Source organism: Saitoella complicata (genome assembly GCF_001661265.1).
Source record: "Saitoella complicata NRRL Y-17804 unplaced genomic scaffold SAICOscaffold_27, whole genome shotgun sequence".
NCBI classification, from domain to species: domain Eukaryota; kingdom Fungi; phylum Ascomycota; class Saitoellomycetes; order Saitoellales; family Saitoellaceae; genus Saitoella; species Saitoella complicata.
In genome coordinates, this window is record NW_017567018.1 from 190,528 (window position 1) to 206,478 (window position 15,951).

The window sequence follows — 15,951 nt, forward strand, 5'->3', positions numbered from 1 at the left end:
TCTGAAGGATAACAAGAGTCTACAATGAACAAGAATGGCATAGCCAAATATATTCTCCTCACGCCGACGTTTTTGTAACGTACAAGTAACCCAAAAAAAAGAAGTAACCATACATCACACAAACCCGCCGTCACATCCCCATCTTACAACCATCAAATATCATTGCAAGTAAATATCAAATTTAGGCAACGACACCGCAGTCATCGATGGTGATCTTGGCGCGGGTAGCACCAGACTGGGAACCGAGACCCTCGATCTTCTTGACGATGTCCATGCCGGAGACGACCTCACCGAAGACAACGTGCTTACCGTCCAACCAGGAGGTCACAACGGTGGTGATGAAGAACTGGGAGCCGTTGGTGTTGGGTCCAGCGTTGGCCATGGACAAAAGTCCGGGCTTGGTGTGGCGGAGGTTGAAGTCTAATCGAGCACGTCAGCATACTTCCAGAAAAAAGGCGGCCAGATCCAATTGAGCAGAAAGGAGGAAACATACTCTCGTCAGCGAACTTCTCGCCGTAGATGGACTTTCCACCGGTACCGTTACCGCGGGTGAAGTCACCACCCTGGAGCATGAACTGGGGAATGACACGGTGGAAGGCAGAGCCCTTGTAGCCGAAGCCCTTCTCGCCAGTGCAGAGAGCACGGAAGTCTAATCGAAACCCATTAGCATTCATCCCATCGAAATCACAAGATTGCTTCAACCGAGCCCCGAGAACCCGGAACCCAGTCGAAGGTCATGGAAGCAAACATACTGGCAGCGGTCTTAGGGACGACCTCGTCGTAGAGCTTGAACTCGATACGGCCGAGAGAAGTGCCGTTAGCAGAGGTGTCGAAGAAAACGTTGGACATTTTTGCTTGGGTTGAGTAAAGACGGATGGGGTTGACGGTACGAGCCAAGGTGGTGCGGATCATTTTGTAGTGCTCTAGGCTGACGCGCGCTTCGATGAATGGCCGAGTGAGTTATAAGAGGGGTGATGTAAATCCTCGCAACACGTGAAGGGTGGGCGCATGGGTTAGGTAAATGATATCATTTTGAAAGTCCTGATAATTACTACTTGCTAAGTTAAAAAAGAAGATCATCGAGTCCGTTTCCTGCACTGGGCTTTGCTTGCGTACTCGTGCTTCCCCATATCTTGGCAGAGCTCGTCTCTTGGGCGAGTTGTGCCATGCTAGGACCCTTCTCGGCTCCCTTCTTCTCTCCCGCCTTTCCACTCGCCATACTCCACAACGATCCGAACGCATCGCCACCCTTGGCCTTGTTTGCACCACCTGACACAGCTGGCGCTGCAGAACTCGTAGAAGATGCTGCAGCAGGAGCAGGAGCCGTAGAGAAAGATCCCATCATAGGAGCGTAATTAGCTTGTACCGCGGCCTGGAACCCTCCATACTGCGGAGCCGCAGGCTGCACCGGCGGAGTCATCATACCCATCCCACTCAACGCGGCGTAGTTTGCCTGAGGCTGGGCATACTGGGGTTGTGGCGACATTGTTGCTGGTGCACTCACGGGTGCCGCAGACGCAAAGTCACCGAACTCGTCGTCGTCGTTAGAGGCAGCTGCCGGAGCGGGAGCAGCAGCGGTGACAGGGGCGGCGGTCTCAAAGGAACCCCAGCCGTCGTCAGCAGGTGCCTTGCCCTTCGAAGAGGACGCCACGGGCACAGGCGCAGCCGCGGGTGCGGGTGCGGGTACTGGATCATCGAAAGAGAAGAGATCCGCCACTGGTGCAGCCTTTGGTAGCTCAGGCTTAGCTACCGCAGGAGCCTTCCCCTTCGCCGCCGCACTCGGCCGTGATGACGAAGCGCCCGCATCGTACTCATCATACGCATCATACCCCCCAGCAGCCGGTCCACGACTCGTCGGCCTCGACTCATCTTTCCAGTTGCCTCGGGGTCCGGTCGTCGTGCCTCCGCCATCGCCGTAGACACCACCAGAGTATCCTCCATATCCGACTGCATCAGATCCAAACCCACCGTACTTCTTTCCAGTTCCGCCGAAGCCACCAGCACCCCCTCCACCAAGATCCGACGAAACTCCCCCATACTTATTACGATTTTGCTTCGCCTTTCGTCGTTCACCCCTCAACGACTCCGAGTCATTCAACAAATCCACAACTTCCTTCGCACGGTTCCGCACATTGACACCCTGGTCTTTACCTTGCTCGTCGATATAGTGGAAGTTTCGGAGGAATTTGATGGTGGAGAGGTGGGCGCGTGCGTCGTCGATTACGCGTTCTGAACCGTTTTTGATGATGAATTCGAGGAGTTGGAGGGATTTGTAGATTTGGCGCCATTCTTCGGCGGATTTTTCTGTGAAGCGACGGTAGATCATGGGCATGATTTCGTTGAAAGAGGCACTACACTCCCATGTCAGCATTCATCCTTCTCTACGAAGAGAAGGGTTGGAGACGTACTAGTTGTGTGTCCCATCCGCAATTTCCTGCATCAAACTTGAACTGGCACCCCAAGGTTCATTATTCGTTGCCTCGCGCACCTTGGCTTCCATTTCGGTGTAGTTCATGACCACATTCTGGGCTTTGCGGATATAGGATTTGATGTCGTACAAGGACAAGTTGGAAACAGTGTCGGCGATCTCGTCGAGGTTGACCATGGCAAGTGATCAACCCTTTGGCCAGTTGCGATTTGGTTCAGGAAAGGAACGGAGGACTGGAGGGGGTCCCGTACGCTGGGGTTGTGCGGAGGTGTTTGGAATGCGCTGGCCGAGGCTAGGACCTTAGTGACAGCAGTGACGTTGGCCGAGCACGGGGTAAATGCGCAACAAGGACAGTGCACGCTGAGGAATGAATGCTCTATTCTAAGCATATATTACCGAAGCCTTCCGCCATCATCCCTTCAGCTCCAACCTCGACGGCCTCCGCACGTGCACGGCCCCTTGCCCTGAAAAAGAGCCCCTGAAGGCCTCGAGGGTTTACGCGCGACCCCCAAGGCACTCTCGCTCACCTCAGCACTGCCACGTACTAGCCACACCTCCAGCAGCCGCCGAAAATTGGAACACCTACGCAGTGCTGGCCTCCCGCGTCCATCAACCGAACATCTAAAAAATGGAGAACGACCAAGGTACGTCAATGCTGTCAATCGATTCACGGCGAGGAATGCTCTCGTTTCGTACCCGTCACGTCTCGCTTCCTTCTCGCTCGATTCGACCCCTCCTCGAGAAATGAAATATTCATTGGTTGCGTTTCAAGGTGTCCTCGTCGACCTTTACGTCCCCCGCAAGTGCGCGGCCACCAACCGTCTCATCACCGCCAAGGACCACGCCTCCGTCCAGATTAACGTCGCTGACGTTGACGAGTCTGGCCGTGCCATCCACGGATCCAACACCACCTATGCTCTTTGCGGTTTCGTTCGTGGCAAGGGCGAGTCTGACGACTCTTTGAACAGGTTGGCTACCAGGGATGGTTTGTTGAAGAAGTGAGTGTGATTTTTTTGGGAGAACTGGGTTGGTGTGGGGGGTGAATGCTGCGTGTCTGTGTCGTCGATCGTCGATTTGGGTGGAATCGTTTGCGTGTGTTCAAGGGAAGAAAGGAGTGGACGGGATGAATGCGCACGGAGACATCGACACGACACCAGATACGAGCAGAAACTCCTCCACATCCCCCCCGCCCTCTGTCTACCAGTCCATACTAACCATTTTTCCAGCGTCTGGTCCTACTCCCGCTAAACAATTAGCAACCATTCGTCCTTTCTTTTCGTTCTTCCGTTTTCTTGGGTGTTATGGAGTTCGCGCTTTCGTCCTCGTCTTATGACACGCAGGTGAAGCGGCGGTGAGGGTTGATAATCGGATCAAAACAAAGCATATAAAAAGATCATTTTTTATGGCTTCGTGCTGAGTGGTATTTTCGATGTTTGTGTCTGTCTGTACGAACGCAACGTTTTTTTGTCCATATGAGTTGCGCGACGTGAGTGTGCACGTGGTGAATTGTGTTCGACCTACGACTTCCAACACCTCCGGACGATTTGTTTCGCCAGCCCCTTCCCGCAATCGTCCACGACTCCTCATTGTCGTCGGATATCGCGGAAAACATCCGTCTCAACCCTTTTGCTTCGGCAACTGTGGTTCGATTTGGATGCGAAGGGGCAAGAGCGAACACCTGTAAAGTGTAAACGGCCACTGAAGACGTACCTTCCGGAGATTTGTGGGGGGTACGACAGATAGGGCTGGGACATCCGTTTATTTTTGTAGAGTGTAGCAGCTGGTTATGCTGCTGTCGGGACAACACCGATGTGGGATGACGGTGTGTACGACAGTACTCTGTGTTGTCCTATAGCTATTGCGTTCCCAGATGTAATAAGGGAGCCGATACATGCAACACTCATGTCCATCTAATCAATAGATGATCCAAACTGCGCAAGCACAGACGTCGTCGAGCTCTACGCCGCCCTGAAACGCGCATCACGTACAGTACATCGCCTCCAAAACACCAAAACCTTAAATCCGCTGGCGATACATGCATGCTCAGGCCCCTCCATCGACTCTGCCATCAGTATAGAATCAGCAGAATGTCGGTCTCTACGCCGCCGTCGACGCAGATGCTCCTTGCGCGAGGCGGCGCTCATGCTGTGGAGGGGGCGGACAGGGTGATTACGATTTCTTCGTCGCCACGAAGGGAGAGGGTGGTGCAGGTTGGTGGGGATGGAGTGGATGGAGTGGGGAGAGAAATGAATGCGAATGATAGTGCTGTTATTGCCGCTGTAAATGCTGCGTCAATGGAAGCAGCTATGGAGAACGGTGCTACGCGGGATGAAGCCGAAGAAGAAGGATCCCAAAGCCAACGCTTCCGCTCCCGTGTCGCAACCTTCCGCTGCGGCGCGATCAGCCGCGAAAACAGCAACGCCAGCACCACCACCGAATCCGCCGCACCAATATTCGACCTCACCGGCGAAGGCTCACTCCCAGGACATGCCCGACGCACGATCGAGCTCATCCCCCAGGCTTTTCCCGCCGTGAAGCCCATTCCTAAAACCACAACAAAACCAAAAGCCCCGCCAAAACCACGAGCGCCTCGAGCGAGGAAAGATCCGAAAGAAAAGGCACCCCGAAAACCCCGTGCACCACGCGCGAAGAAAGCCGAACCACCCACTGCACCCTCGCCAGCGGGTCCGGAAAGAGTCGTACACAAGACCATCACAGCCCTTGCAACCGCAGCATTCCTCCCCGCTCAACCCGCATCGCCTGGATCGAATACACTGGATGATTACGTTACGCGAGAAGCAACTACACCCATCAAACCCAAACGACGAAGCAGAAAGAAGCCCGAACCCCCACTCCCCGAACTCCTGTCCCCCCGGACCGCCCTTCGACGTATCCGTTCCCAAACCCTGATTTTCTCAGACCCCGACGTACCCGTACCCTCACCCTCTGCCGCGATGCTCGCCGAATCTGCGTTGGGTAAGAAGAGGCAAAGAAAAGAGGGGGCGATGAGGATGTGGACTGTTGCCGCACGAGGATTGGACGGTGAGCTCATTGGGGGGGGTGGCGCTGGGGATGAGGAGGAGGGATCGAGGTTGGCGGGGGAGGAGCCGAGGTGTGGGCAGGTTGTTATGGTGAGGCTTGAGACGGATGAGGGGGATGAGGTGGAGGAGGTGACCGTGGAGGCAAAGGAGGGGGTGGAGACATTCCCGAAGAGGGCGAGGAAGTCAAGGTCAAGATCACCAGCAGTGGAGGAAAGCAAGGATATGGAAGATGCACAGCCGACACCGCCGAAGAGGGCGAGGAGGTCGAAGTCTCCGGAGGGTGCTCCGCTCCCAGAGGTTGCAGAAATGGACCTTGTTACTATCCTGCCTCAATTGCCGAAGCGTACACCGAGAAAGTCCAAAGCTGCGTCTGTGCCGCCTGCCGAAGGTCCTGTGACAAAAACTGTTGTGCTGCCTCCTCCGGCTACGCAACCAGTCCCAGCACCAATACCCATCTCTGAGGCGGTGGCAGAAGAGGGGATACCGACACCGCCGAAGAGGGCAAGGAGGTCAAAGTCTCCGCAAGCTGCGGCTTGGTTGGAAAATGCAGAAGAGGATGTTGTTACGATCCTGTCTCCGAAGCCTTCCACGCGGCGAAGGTCCAACGCCGCGTCCGTGCCGCCCGCTGAAGCTCCTGTTGAGCATGCTGTCGTATCTCCTCCTCCTGCCCCCCAACCAATGCCGGTAATGGCGCCCGCAGTGCCACTATCAGTTCCGAACTCCACTTCGACAGCTATCGAGATCATGTCATCATCGCCGGAAGAACCTCTAGCGTCCGCAGTGAAACGTAAGAAGCGGCTGGGGACCACCCGTCCGCGCACACCTACCACTAAATCTGGCGTGGTTGACATTACCGGCGCATCACCAAAGCATCCGAAGTCGAAATCCCGGGCGGTCAAGATTGAGCCGACTGCCATTATTGATGTGGCGGAGTCATCGCAGGGTTCGCTGCCGAGGAGTGTGGGGTCATCGTTGGAATTCGTGAGCGCGAGGGAGCTGTTGTCGCAGAGAGGTACCGGTGCGAGTCTCACGCAAACCATTTCTCGGAAGAGACGATCGTCCGCAGCAGATTTGCCGCTTCCAGTACCACCGGAGAGCTTGGATCGCGACACCAATTTTGAGGAAATTCCAATCTTCCTTGATGTTCCGGTACAGGATATCACTGCGATGCCTGATACTTCTCCGGTGCGGCCGTCGGCATCAACCGGGACTGTACCGGGGGCGATGGTGAGTGTCTCGGATGATGAGGTGGAGTGTATTCTTATACAGCCGGCGGGGACGAAGGCTCGTGGATCGGCAGCAAAGGCCAAGGCCGCGAATGGCGTTGATGTGGGGACGCCTGCTTCTCCCAAGCGACGAGGGAGACCCCCGAAAGCTGTTGCAGTAGTACAGACTGAGGACGTCGCTGCTGTGGAAGCCCCTGCCTCTCCGAAACGGAGAGGAAGACCTCCAAAGGTCGCATCTGCAGTACAAACCGAGAATGTCGCTGCTGCTGCCCAAACGGCAGGGCCGCAGATGCCCAACTTCGCTGGCTACACTACTGCTCAGCTACAAACCGAGATCGCTAAGTATGGGTTCAAACCGACGAAGTCGAGGACTGCGATGGCGGAGATTCTGAATCAGTGTTGGAAGGCGATGCATCCGGAAGCCACGGTATTGGCATCAACATGGGCTGCGCCTGTGGCCGCGGTCACTCCGGCCGCGACGAAAGCCACTGCGAAGAAAGCGACGGGGAAGACGGCGGCCAGTGAGAGTCCCACGAGGAGGACCAAGACGCCTCCCATCCCGAATGAGGCCTCAGGCAACGCATCACCTATGTCCGAGGCAGCCATCCTCGCCCGATTATACACCTCAATCACCACCTCCATCAAAGCATCCCCTACCCAATGGTCCAAAATCCTCCGTTACGAACCTATATTGTTGGAAGATTTGACACTCTGGCTAAGTAGCGAGGAGGGCGGGAAGATTGAAGTTAGCGAGGAAGTTTTGAAAGGATGGTGCGATAAGCATGGAATTTGTTGTTTTTCGGAGGTTTTGGCGGGGTGGAGGACTAAGAAGAATAGGCAAGCTAAGAGGTCCTAGAAGTTCAGTACGGGTATGGCAATGGTTTTGAAGACGGTTTGGGCACTCGGCGTTGGTGTAGGCGTTACTTTCGATTCTTTTAGACACTGGAATGCATCTCAAGTCTATCACATGCCTCATCGACTCACGCCTTCCTCTTCAACAACCCCTTAAACATATCAAAACTATTCCCATCAGCCTGCAAATGCCACCTCCTCCCCCTCATCCCCCGTCCCTGTGCATCAACCTCCTCAACCTCCAACAACCCATGATCCATCGTTATCCCAACAATGCGCGCCCGCGCATCCGATTCCATCTCGAGACGCACGAGTTGGTCGGTGTGGAGCCAGCGGTCGTAGTAGAGGGATTCGAAAGCGCGGAAGCCGCGGGTGGAGTAGGCGAAGATTGTGTACATGTCTTCGAGTTTTACCATGATCCTAGCCAAAAGCTTTTCCATCCTGATCGGCGGTAGGGTCCCTCTTCCTGCTCTTCTGCGCTCGGTGTTGTGCGCTTCGAGGACGTGGTTAAGGGATGTAGTGGGGGCAGAGTTGGTGGTATTAATCCCACACCCAACGACCAAGACAAAATCATCGTTCTCAAAACTCGAATTCACCAAAATCCCACCAATCTTGACATAACCCTTATCTTTATCCGCTCCTTCTCCGGGGGTGGGGTTTTTGGCGTAAATGTCGTTAGGCCACTTGATCCTCACATCCAACTCCTCGTACCCATCCTGCCTTATCGCCTCCACGATAGAGAGGGATACGAGGTACTGGACGAACACCACGGGCGCGGATTCCAGAAGTCGTCGCGGGTGTCGCAAGATTGTCGAGAAAGCCAAGACACCTGGAGGAGAGACCCATGCATTATTCCCACGACCCCGACCGGCAATTTGGTGGGTTGCGAGGATGGTGAATCCCGCTGGTAACTTGGTGAGGAAGTTGAAGTTCTTATCGAGGAGAGTTTGGGAGGAGGTTACGATCTCGCTGTACATCAACGGTGAGCCCAATGTGTGGTTTCCGTTTGAGGAGGTTGAGCGTGCGCGGAGGAGTGCGTTGTAGTACGCGGCGTGGTCGAAGAACGGGGTCGTCTTCGCCGCCGGCGGTTCCGAGCCATAGACATCCACCAACTTGATGACAGAGTTTAAGTCGTCCGTGGGAGCGGAGGGGAGGTATGTTGATAGTGAGGACATATCCACCCCCTCAGTCATGGGTTTGCGGAAGAGAAAGGTATCGTTGCTCTCCTCCAACCGGAACCCGTCCTCTGTATCCGTACCACTGGAGCGTAGCCGGTCAAGAACGTCGCGGACCCCCTCCCCATTATCGACACTCGACAACATCAACGGTGTCAAACTGGGAACGCTGGTCAACCCCTCAACCGCCGGCACAATCTTCAACTCCAGCATGTTTAACACCGCTCTCATGAATGCAACCCGAGCACCGTTTTCCTCAGGTTTGCTGAGCAAGGCAATGAGTTCCGCATATTCTGGTCCATCACCATCTTGTGGGTTAAGATGAGCAGGGGAGTATTCGGGGTGCGTACCAAACAGCACCGCAGCACCTTTACCAACGGGACAATACACCACGGATGCATCGCCGCCAGGGACTTTGGGTTTGTCGGCGTAGCGCGAGAGGACGCGGATGCCGCGGGAGGAGTAGTTGTCGGCGTCGACAAAGAGGCCGCCGCCGTTGTAGTATGTCGTAAAAGACTCCGGAACATCTTTACCCATCGCTTCAGTGTTGATGCTCAGTTTTGAGCCTCGCGCGCCGGCTTCTGTGTTGTAAACGAACCCTTCGAACGCTGTACCACGACACGTCCCAGGAAAGAACTTCAACTCCCTTGATCCAACAACCTCCATGCCCTGCACCCCCTCCTCAAACTCAACCCTCCCACTCCCAAAATATCCACCGGCACAAAACCCTAAATATCGTCCTCCCTTCCTAACCCACTCCGCAATCATTCGATTTCCATCTCCGTTGAGCGCGTTACAGTAGGGAATGTCGCGGCCGCCAGGGATAATGAGGAGAGAAGTTGTGGATTGCCAGGGTTCGGAGAGGAGGGCGGAGGATTCGATGGGGATAAGGGCGTAATGGGGGGTTAGGAGGGGGCGGAGGGTTGCGAAGGTGTGGCGGATTGAGGTGCGGGAGGTGCCGGGGCCTGTGGACCGGTCAGTGTGTCTGGAGAGACGAGTGGTCGGATCTACCTGTATAGACGAGGACGTTCATGACGCTCGACAATCGTTGACAATTGCAGAGGTCGAATGAGAGAAGATCAGAGGAGATCAGAGGAGATCGCAGGTTGGGATGTTCCCCTGTAACGAAGACGTGCAGATCCCCAGCATTTGGCGAACAGGTGCCCCGGCGCCCAATGCGTCGTCATCCAGGCGACCCAACCACCAAAAATTATATGGCCTAAAATGACGAGAGATAGACAAGAATCTTACAGAGACCCCGACCACTATGAGTCTGACGAAGACGAGGACTACCCTCTCCTCCGCCCTCGTCGAGGCTACGGCGGCCCTTTCAGCAAAGTCGCAGCATTCTTCACCCCCTCCCACCGTCTTACAAAACCAAACCATGCCGACGTAATCCGCAATATCGCATACGCTGTCCTCACCATCCTCGTGCTCGCTCCAATTATCTGGATCTTCCATTGGTTGGTTAGTGATCACCGACCACCATATGATCGCGTTCCGTTGGGGGAGGCAGAGAGGATTTTGCTTGGGGTGCCGCAGAATGGGACGGTGAGGAAGTGGAGTAAGTATTACACCTCTGGTGCGCATTTGGCTGGGCAGAATATGTCGCAGGCGGAGTGGACGAGGGACAAGTGGGAGTCGTATGGAGTTAAATCTGAGTTGCTGCCGTTTGATGTGCTGTTGAATTATCCCGTCTCGCATAGTTTGGAGATGAGAGACGTCACCGGCCGGACTACATTCAAGGCCAAACTCCGGGAAGACGTCGTACAGGGCGATCCCAATTCGAAACTGCGGGATGAGGTCCCAGCTTTCCACGGCTACTCCGCAAACGGATCCGCAACCGGCCACCTAGTCTACGCAAACTACGGCACCGAATCCGACTACCGCAAACTCCGTGATCTGGGTATCGACCTCACCGGCAAGATCGTGATCGCACGCTACGGCAAGAACTTTCGTGGGTTGAAGGTCAAAGGAGCCCAGGAGGCCGGAGCGATCGGTGTCCTTATCTACACCGATCCGGGGGATGATTCTGTGACGGGAGATGAAGGGGAGGCGGCATACCCGAAGGGAGGGGCAAGAAATCCGAGTAGTGTACAGCGCGGGAGCGTGATGTTTCTCTCTACCGGGGCCGGGGATCCATCCACCCCAGGGTACCCATCTCTTCCTGGGAATGAGACGAAGAGGGTCGACCACGAAACGTCGGATGTCTTACCTAAGATTCCATCGTTGCCTATTAGCTACGAGGACGCCATCCCCCTCCTCCAATCCCTCAACGGAATCGGACCCGTGGTGGAGGGATGGGCCGGGGGATTGGAGAAGTGGGAAGTTGAGTACGCTATTGGACCCTCGAGGGCTACGGTACATATGGTCAACGAGGTAGAGTGGAAAATCGAGAGGATCTACAACGTCATCGGCACAATCAACGGAACACTCGATGATGTCGTTATCTTGGGTAACCACCGCGACTCCTGGCCAGCGGGAGGAGCAGGGGATCCGGCCTCAGGCTCAGCAGCTATGATTGAGGTCGTCCGCTCATTCGGAAAGCTACTAGAAACGGGATGGTCACCCCTGCGCACCATCGTGTTCGCCTCCTGGGATGCGGAGGAGTACGGCCTCGTTGGCTCTACGGAGTGGGTCGAACAATATGCCCCGTGGTTGGCGAGAAACGCTGTTGCGTATTTGAACGTAGATATGGCCGCCACCGGTCCAGATTTCGAAGCGAGCGCGAGTCCGAGTTTGAACAGACTTGTTCTGGAGGCGACGAAAGATGTGAGGTATCCCTCCAAAGTAGTGGAACGGAGGAAGAACCCGGCGAGGAAGAAGCATAAGCCGCCGAAGGTGAAGGAGGGCAAGACGGTATACGAAAAGTGGGCGAAACGCACCCGCAAGGAGGGGGGACATGGGCCCGAGATCGGGGTTCTAGGAAGTGGGAGTGATTTTACTCCATTCCTCGAGCACGCTGGAATCCCGAGCGTTGATTTCGGATTCACCGGTCACAAAGGCGGACCCGTGTATCACTACCACTCCGTCTACGATTCGTTTCACTGGATGAACACGTACGGGGATCCAGAGTGGACGCACCACACACTTACTGCGAAGTTGTGGGGGTTGATGGGGTTGAGGTTGGCGAGTTCTGCGATTATTCCGTTTAATGTAACGGAGTATGCGGGTGCGGTGGATGGGTATGTGGAGGGATTAGGGAAGGAGTATCACGAGTTCGATCTTTCGGACGTGAAAGGTGCGGCGAAGGAGCTCAAAAAGGCGGCGGCGAAATTGGATGCCGAAGCTGTTAAGGTGAGCAACAAAATGATGACTGCGAGGCGTATGTCACATCGGAGAAAAATCGCGCTCCTGAGATCGGCGAAGGAGATTAACAAGAAATACCGAAAATTCGAGCGTGGGTTCCTCGATAAAAAGGGGTTGGAGGGTAGGGAGTGGTATAAACACGTCGTGTTTGCGCCGGGATTGGAGACGGGGTATGAGGGGGAGACCTTTCCCAGTTTGAGGGAGGCGTTGAGGGAGGGGAGGGTGGACGTTGCGCAGCAGTGGGAGAGGAGGGTTGCGAAGGCTGTTAGGAGGGCTGCGAAGATGATTGAGTAGGGATAAAGGATCAGGGGTATATGAATGAGTAAACGGACACTTGAGCCTAGGACGATTCTAGAGACAGAATGTGCATCTGCGTTTGTTCCCAGATAGTTTGCTTCACTTCTTTACGGTGCTCTTCCAGGTGGAGATGATGAGGTCGACGATTTCGTCCACTCCAACGCCGTTCTTGACCTGTGCGAAGATCGTAGGTCCGCCCTCGCGCATCTTCCGCGCATCACGGTCCATGACCTCCAAGCTCGCACCCACGATGGGGGCAAGCTCACACTTGTTGATGATCAATAAATCAGACTGCGTGATACCCGGTCCACCCTTTCTCGGAACTTTATCACCACCCGAGACGTCGATAACGTAGATGATGAAATCCGCCAACTCGCGGGAGTAGTTGGCAGCGAGGTTATCTCCTCCACTCTCAACCAACAACAATTCAGTGTTAAACTGTTCATGCAACTCCTCCAACGCCCCCAAATTCGCCGAAATATCCTCCCGAATAGCAGCATGAGGACACCCTCCCGTCTCAATGGCCCTAATTCTCTCCGCTTCCAACGCCTTATGCCTGATCAAGAACTCGCCATCTTCGCGGGTAAAGATGTCGTTGGTTACAGCGGCGATAGAGTAGTGCGGACGAAGCCTTTGGCAAAGAGCGAGCATGAGTGCGGTTTTGCCGGAGCCGACGGGGCCGCCGATACCGATTGTGAAGGCGCGTTCGGAGAAGTTGCGGCCGGCGACGATGGGAGGTTCGCGGGCGAGGTAGGAGCCGGGGTTGTCCATGACTTCGTGACTGCGCAGATAGAGTTATGAGTAAGATCAAGTGAAAGCAGGGAAGAGGGGCGAACGTGTGTCCGTGCTCAATGGCATGATCGTGCGAATGACCGTTGTCATGAGAGTGGCCTTGAGCAGGCGCCGCTCCAGCAGCAGCCGATCCAGCCTTGTTAAAAGCGACAGTAGACATTTTCTTCAGAGATCAACGAATCAAACAGCAATTGCAATTAGGATGGGATTGGTGATGCATTGGTTCGTCGGAGGAATTTAAGGTTGGTGCACCCCGCGCGCATCGGAATCCTGAGCCGCATGAGATAGGGATGAACCGCGACTGTGAGAACCGGAGGGTATATGGGGATGTATTTGTAAATGGAAGGTGGCCAGCACCTACGAAGTGAGCCTTCGTGTCGAATAGTGTCAATCTTGTCAGCCCGTCCCTGTTCTCCTCGAGCTCTTTCTCGCCACGCATTCGTCCACGGTGCCGGTTATGAGATATGATCAAGCAGTTGATCCCGTGTTCCTTTCCCTGTCAATCACCTCCAACACTTTCTTCATCTCCCACCCACCCTCAAACCTGACCGCCTTCTTCCCCTGCGTCCCAACCGTCATCACTGAACACCACCTCTCCCCGCTCTTCTCACCCCAATTCAAGGTACCAAGCACCTCAATCCCCTCCGCAACCTCCTCCACCGCCATGACCTTCCCTCTAGCTCCCAGACTTTCCACAACCATCACACAAATCGTATCCATACTGAACGATTTCGTCGTTTTCGTCAAAGGGAGGAGAAGGTGGATGATTGCGACGATGTCGGGGAGGAGAGGGGCGAGGCGTTGGAGAGGGGAGAGTGCAGTAGGTGCAGGTTGGGAGGCAGCAAGAGTGGATTTGGCGCGGAGTTTTGAGAGGAGGGAGGCGTGGCGATCAGCGCGGGAGGAGGGTGTTGCGGGGAGTGTTCGTCGGGGTTTGGTGGGCGAGGTGGGGGGAGAGGCGGTTTCATCTTCGACCTCATTAAAAGTTGATAGTGACTTGAGAGGCGACATCGTCGGTTTCGACGGCGTCTTCCTCGGCGTGAGCAATCCCGTCGCAAGCGCCTTCCCCTTCCTTGGCGTTCTCGGTTCCTTGACAGGCATCTCCTTCACCGGCACCTCTCCCTCAAGCAATTCATCCACTCTCTTCTCAAATTCCCTCACACGGCCGTCAATATCCATAACCCCAACCCCCTTCGGCAACTCAACCACAACCCCCGCATTCCCCATCTCCCACACGAAAGCTTTATCCCAAACACCTTTGATTTGCTGTAGATGAAGGAGGCTGAATGTGCGGCCCGTTGTTGCTTCAATTTGCCGTTTGAGTACGGCGAAAGAGGGGGGTGTTGAGGATGTGAGGGCGGTGTGGAGGAGGAGGGTCGAGGTGAGGGCGGAGAAGTGGTCGATCAACAACTGAAGATCGTCGCGTGCCTTCTCTTTCCCCTTCAGTTGTTCTTCAGGCTCGGGAGATGGTAGACGCGTCTCCTTTGTAACCTTTGTAGAGGCAATGGCGCGTCTCTTCACGACCGGCGCGTCGACGACATCTCCAACTTCTTCCTCGGGCTCGGCGCGACGTTTCGAACGGAGAGAGCGGGTGGACATTGACAATTGATTGACTGTTGATTAAGAATAAGGAGTGGACAGTAATCGTAGGCCTGCTAACGATACTGGTGGGTTGGATGGATACGATACGGAGTGTATGAGGTTGGAGGTGTACAGGTTCGTAGCCTCGTCCATTGGGTGGGTGGGCACGTGAATCATCAGGTTTCCTGTTTGGGGGATGGGAAAACAGAGGTTGAATTGACATGTAGGTGAAAGATAAAGGTCTTTACCGAACTCAGATAGAAGTATTGGCATTGTTCTCTGAAGATTTACTTGCATTCTTGATCTTCGTATCTCTTTGCCATTTCGGGTAACTTGTTTACGCCGACCTCGAGAATCAAGCAGAACCGAACGCTCACCGTGATCACCGTTTTCACTCTCTTACGCTCGATCAGAAACTACCAGAATGGCCGCTCCTACTGATGCTACTGCTGCTCCCACCCGCTCAAAGCTTACTCTCAAAGGTTCCGCCAAGCTCGTGAGCGAGTTCTTCGGTTAGTTGGTAACTCCGTATTTCTCCGCATTCAAAGACTGATATTGCCTACAAACAGAATTCACGATCAACTCAATTCTCTACCAACGCGGAATCTACCCTCCAGAGGACTTCAAGGCCGTAAAGAAGTATGGCCTGACAATGATGGTCACGGATGATGAGGATGTCAAGGCGTATATCAAGAAGATCATGGGGCAATTACACAGTTTGAATTTTGGATTCTCTTCTTCTATGAGGAAAACTGACGAAGTTCCAAACAGAATGGGTCACGGGCGGTAAGATCACAAAGTTGATCGTCGCCGTAACATCAAAAGAAACCGCGGAAACCGTCGAACGATGGCAATTCGCCCTCGAAATTAACAACAAGAACCCTGTCGCACCTACAACACCATCAAAAGCTGGATCTGCACCACCAGCAGCCGACAAACCGGAAGCTGAGATCACGAAAGAAATCCAAGCACTCATCCGCCAGATCACAGCCTCGGTGACATTCCTCCCACAACTAGAAGGACTATGTACATTCAACGTGCTCGTCTACGCAGATAACGATAGCGAGGTACCGGCGGAATGGGTGGATAGTGATGCGAAGGAGGTCGTGGGTGCGGAGGCGGTGCAGATGAGGAGTTTTTCGACGAAATATCATGCTGTCAGTACGTTGGTCGAGTACAAGATGCCGGGGGAGGAATAGAGGCAGGCACATATCAGTTTTGCGGATTTTTATGGAGGTTATGATAAATACCGG

General features: G+C 54.6%; 9 protein-coding genes across 9 annotated transcripts; 3 read left to right on the forward strand and 6 right to left on the reverse strand.

Annotated features, from left to right (window-relative positions):
* Positions 1-193: 193 nt before the first annotated feature.
* SAICODRAFT_85334 (cyclophilin family peptidyl-prolyl cis-trans isomerase Cyp2) lies at positions 194-884 on the reverse strand (the record flags this gene model as incomplete). The annotated part of the gene is made up of 3 exons (XM_019171402.1): positions 753-884; positions 494-649; positions 194-420 (listed from the first exon to the last, which is right to left on the reverse strand). Coding segments are annotated over exons 1-3 (480 nt in total), but the record flags the coding sequence as incomplete, so codon positions are not given.
* A 173-nt stretch (positions 885-1,057) lies between these two features.
* Positions 1,058-2,697, reverse strand: SAICODRAFT_21782 (ENTH-domain-containing protein). Its single transcript, XM_019166470.1, has 2 exons — positions 2,409-2,697; positions 1,058-2,351 (listed from the first exon to the last, which is right to left on the reverse strand). Exons 1-2 carry the CDS (start codon positions 2,603-2,605, stop codon positions 1,064-1,066), a joined length of 1,485 nt encoding a protein of 494 aa, XP_019021408.1. The 5' UTR covers positions 2,606-2,697; the 3' UTR covers positions 1,058-1,063.
* Positions 2,698-3,019: 322 nt separating this feature from the next.
* On the forward strand, positions 3,020-3,716 carry SAICODRAFT_67884 (40S ribosomal protein S21). The gene is made up of 3 exons (XM_019170342.1): positions 3,020-3,072; positions 3,201-3,426; positions 3,655-3,716. The coding sequence occupies exons 1-3, from the start codon at positions 3,057-3,059 to the stop codon at positions 3,674-3,676; spliced, it is 264 nt and encodes an 87-aa protein (XP_019021409.1). The 5' UTR covers positions 3,020-3,056; the 3' UTR covers positions 3,677-3,716.
* A 2,018-nt stretch (positions 3,717-5,734) lies between these two features.
* SAICODRAFT_32044 (uncharacterized protein) lies at positions 5,735-6,683 on the reverse strand. Its single transcript, XM_019168089.1, has one exon. The coding sequence runs from the start codon at positions 6,507-6,509 to the stop codon at positions 5,799-5,801; it is 711 nt and encodes a 236-aa protein (XP_019021410.1). The 5' UTR covers positions 6,510-6,683; the 3' UTR covers positions 5,735-5,798.
* A 992-nt stretch (positions 6,684-7,675) lies between these two features.
* SAICODRAFT_10093 (biotin-protein ligase) lies at positions 7,676-9,755 on the reverse strand (the record flags this gene model as incomplete). The annotated part of the gene is made up of 2 exons (XM_019165174.1): positions 7,676-9,687; positions 9,734-9,755. 2 exons carry the CDS (start codon positions 9,753-9,755, stop codon positions 7,676-7,678), a joined length of 2,034 nt encoding a protein of 677 aa, XP_019021411.1.
* Positions 9,756-9,946: 191 nt separating this feature from the next.
* Positions 9,947-12,325, forward strand: SAICODRAFT_61865 (Zn-dependent exopeptidase; the record flags this gene model as incomplete). The annotated part of the gene is made up of 2 exons (XM_019169867.1): positions 9,947-11,512; positions 11,564-12,325. The coding sequence occupies 2 exons, from the start codon at positions 9,947-9,949 to the stop codon at positions 12,323-12,325; spliced, it is 2,328 nt and encodes a 775-aa protein (XP_019021412.1).
* Positions 12,326-12,364: 39 nt separating this feature from the next.
* SAICODRAFT_175240 (urease accessory protein UreG) lies at positions 12,365-13,403 on the reverse strand. Its single transcript, XM_019165818.1, has one exon. The coding sequence runs from the start codon at positions 13,097-13,099 to the stop codon at positions 12,428-12,430; it is 672 nt and encodes a 223-aa protein (XP_019021413.1). The 5' UTR covers positions 13,100-13,403; the 3' UTR covers positions 12,365-12,427.
* Positions 13,404-13,588: 185 nt separating this feature from the next.
* On the reverse strand, positions 13,589-14,716 carry SAICODRAFT_27746 (uncharacterized protein; the record flags this gene model as incomplete). Its single annotated transcript, XM_019167055.1, has 1 exon — positions 13,589-14,716. The coding sequence occupies one exon, from the start codon at positions 14,714-14,716 to the stop codon at positions 13,589-13,591; it is 1,128 nt and encodes a 375-aa protein (XP_019021414.1).
* Positions 14,717-15,122: 406 nt separating this feature from the next.
* On the forward strand, positions 15,123-15,897 carry SAICODRAFT_61875 (DNA-binding protein; the record flags this gene model as incomplete). Its single annotated transcript, XM_019169869.1, has 3 exons — positions 15,123-15,210; positions 15,268-15,414; positions 15,470-15,897. The coding sequence occupies 3 exons, from the start codon at positions 15,123-15,125 to the stop codon at positions 15,895-15,897; spliced, it is 663 nt and encodes a 220-aa protein (XP_019021415.1).
* Between the last annotated feature and the right edge of the window lie 54 nt (positions 15,898-15,951).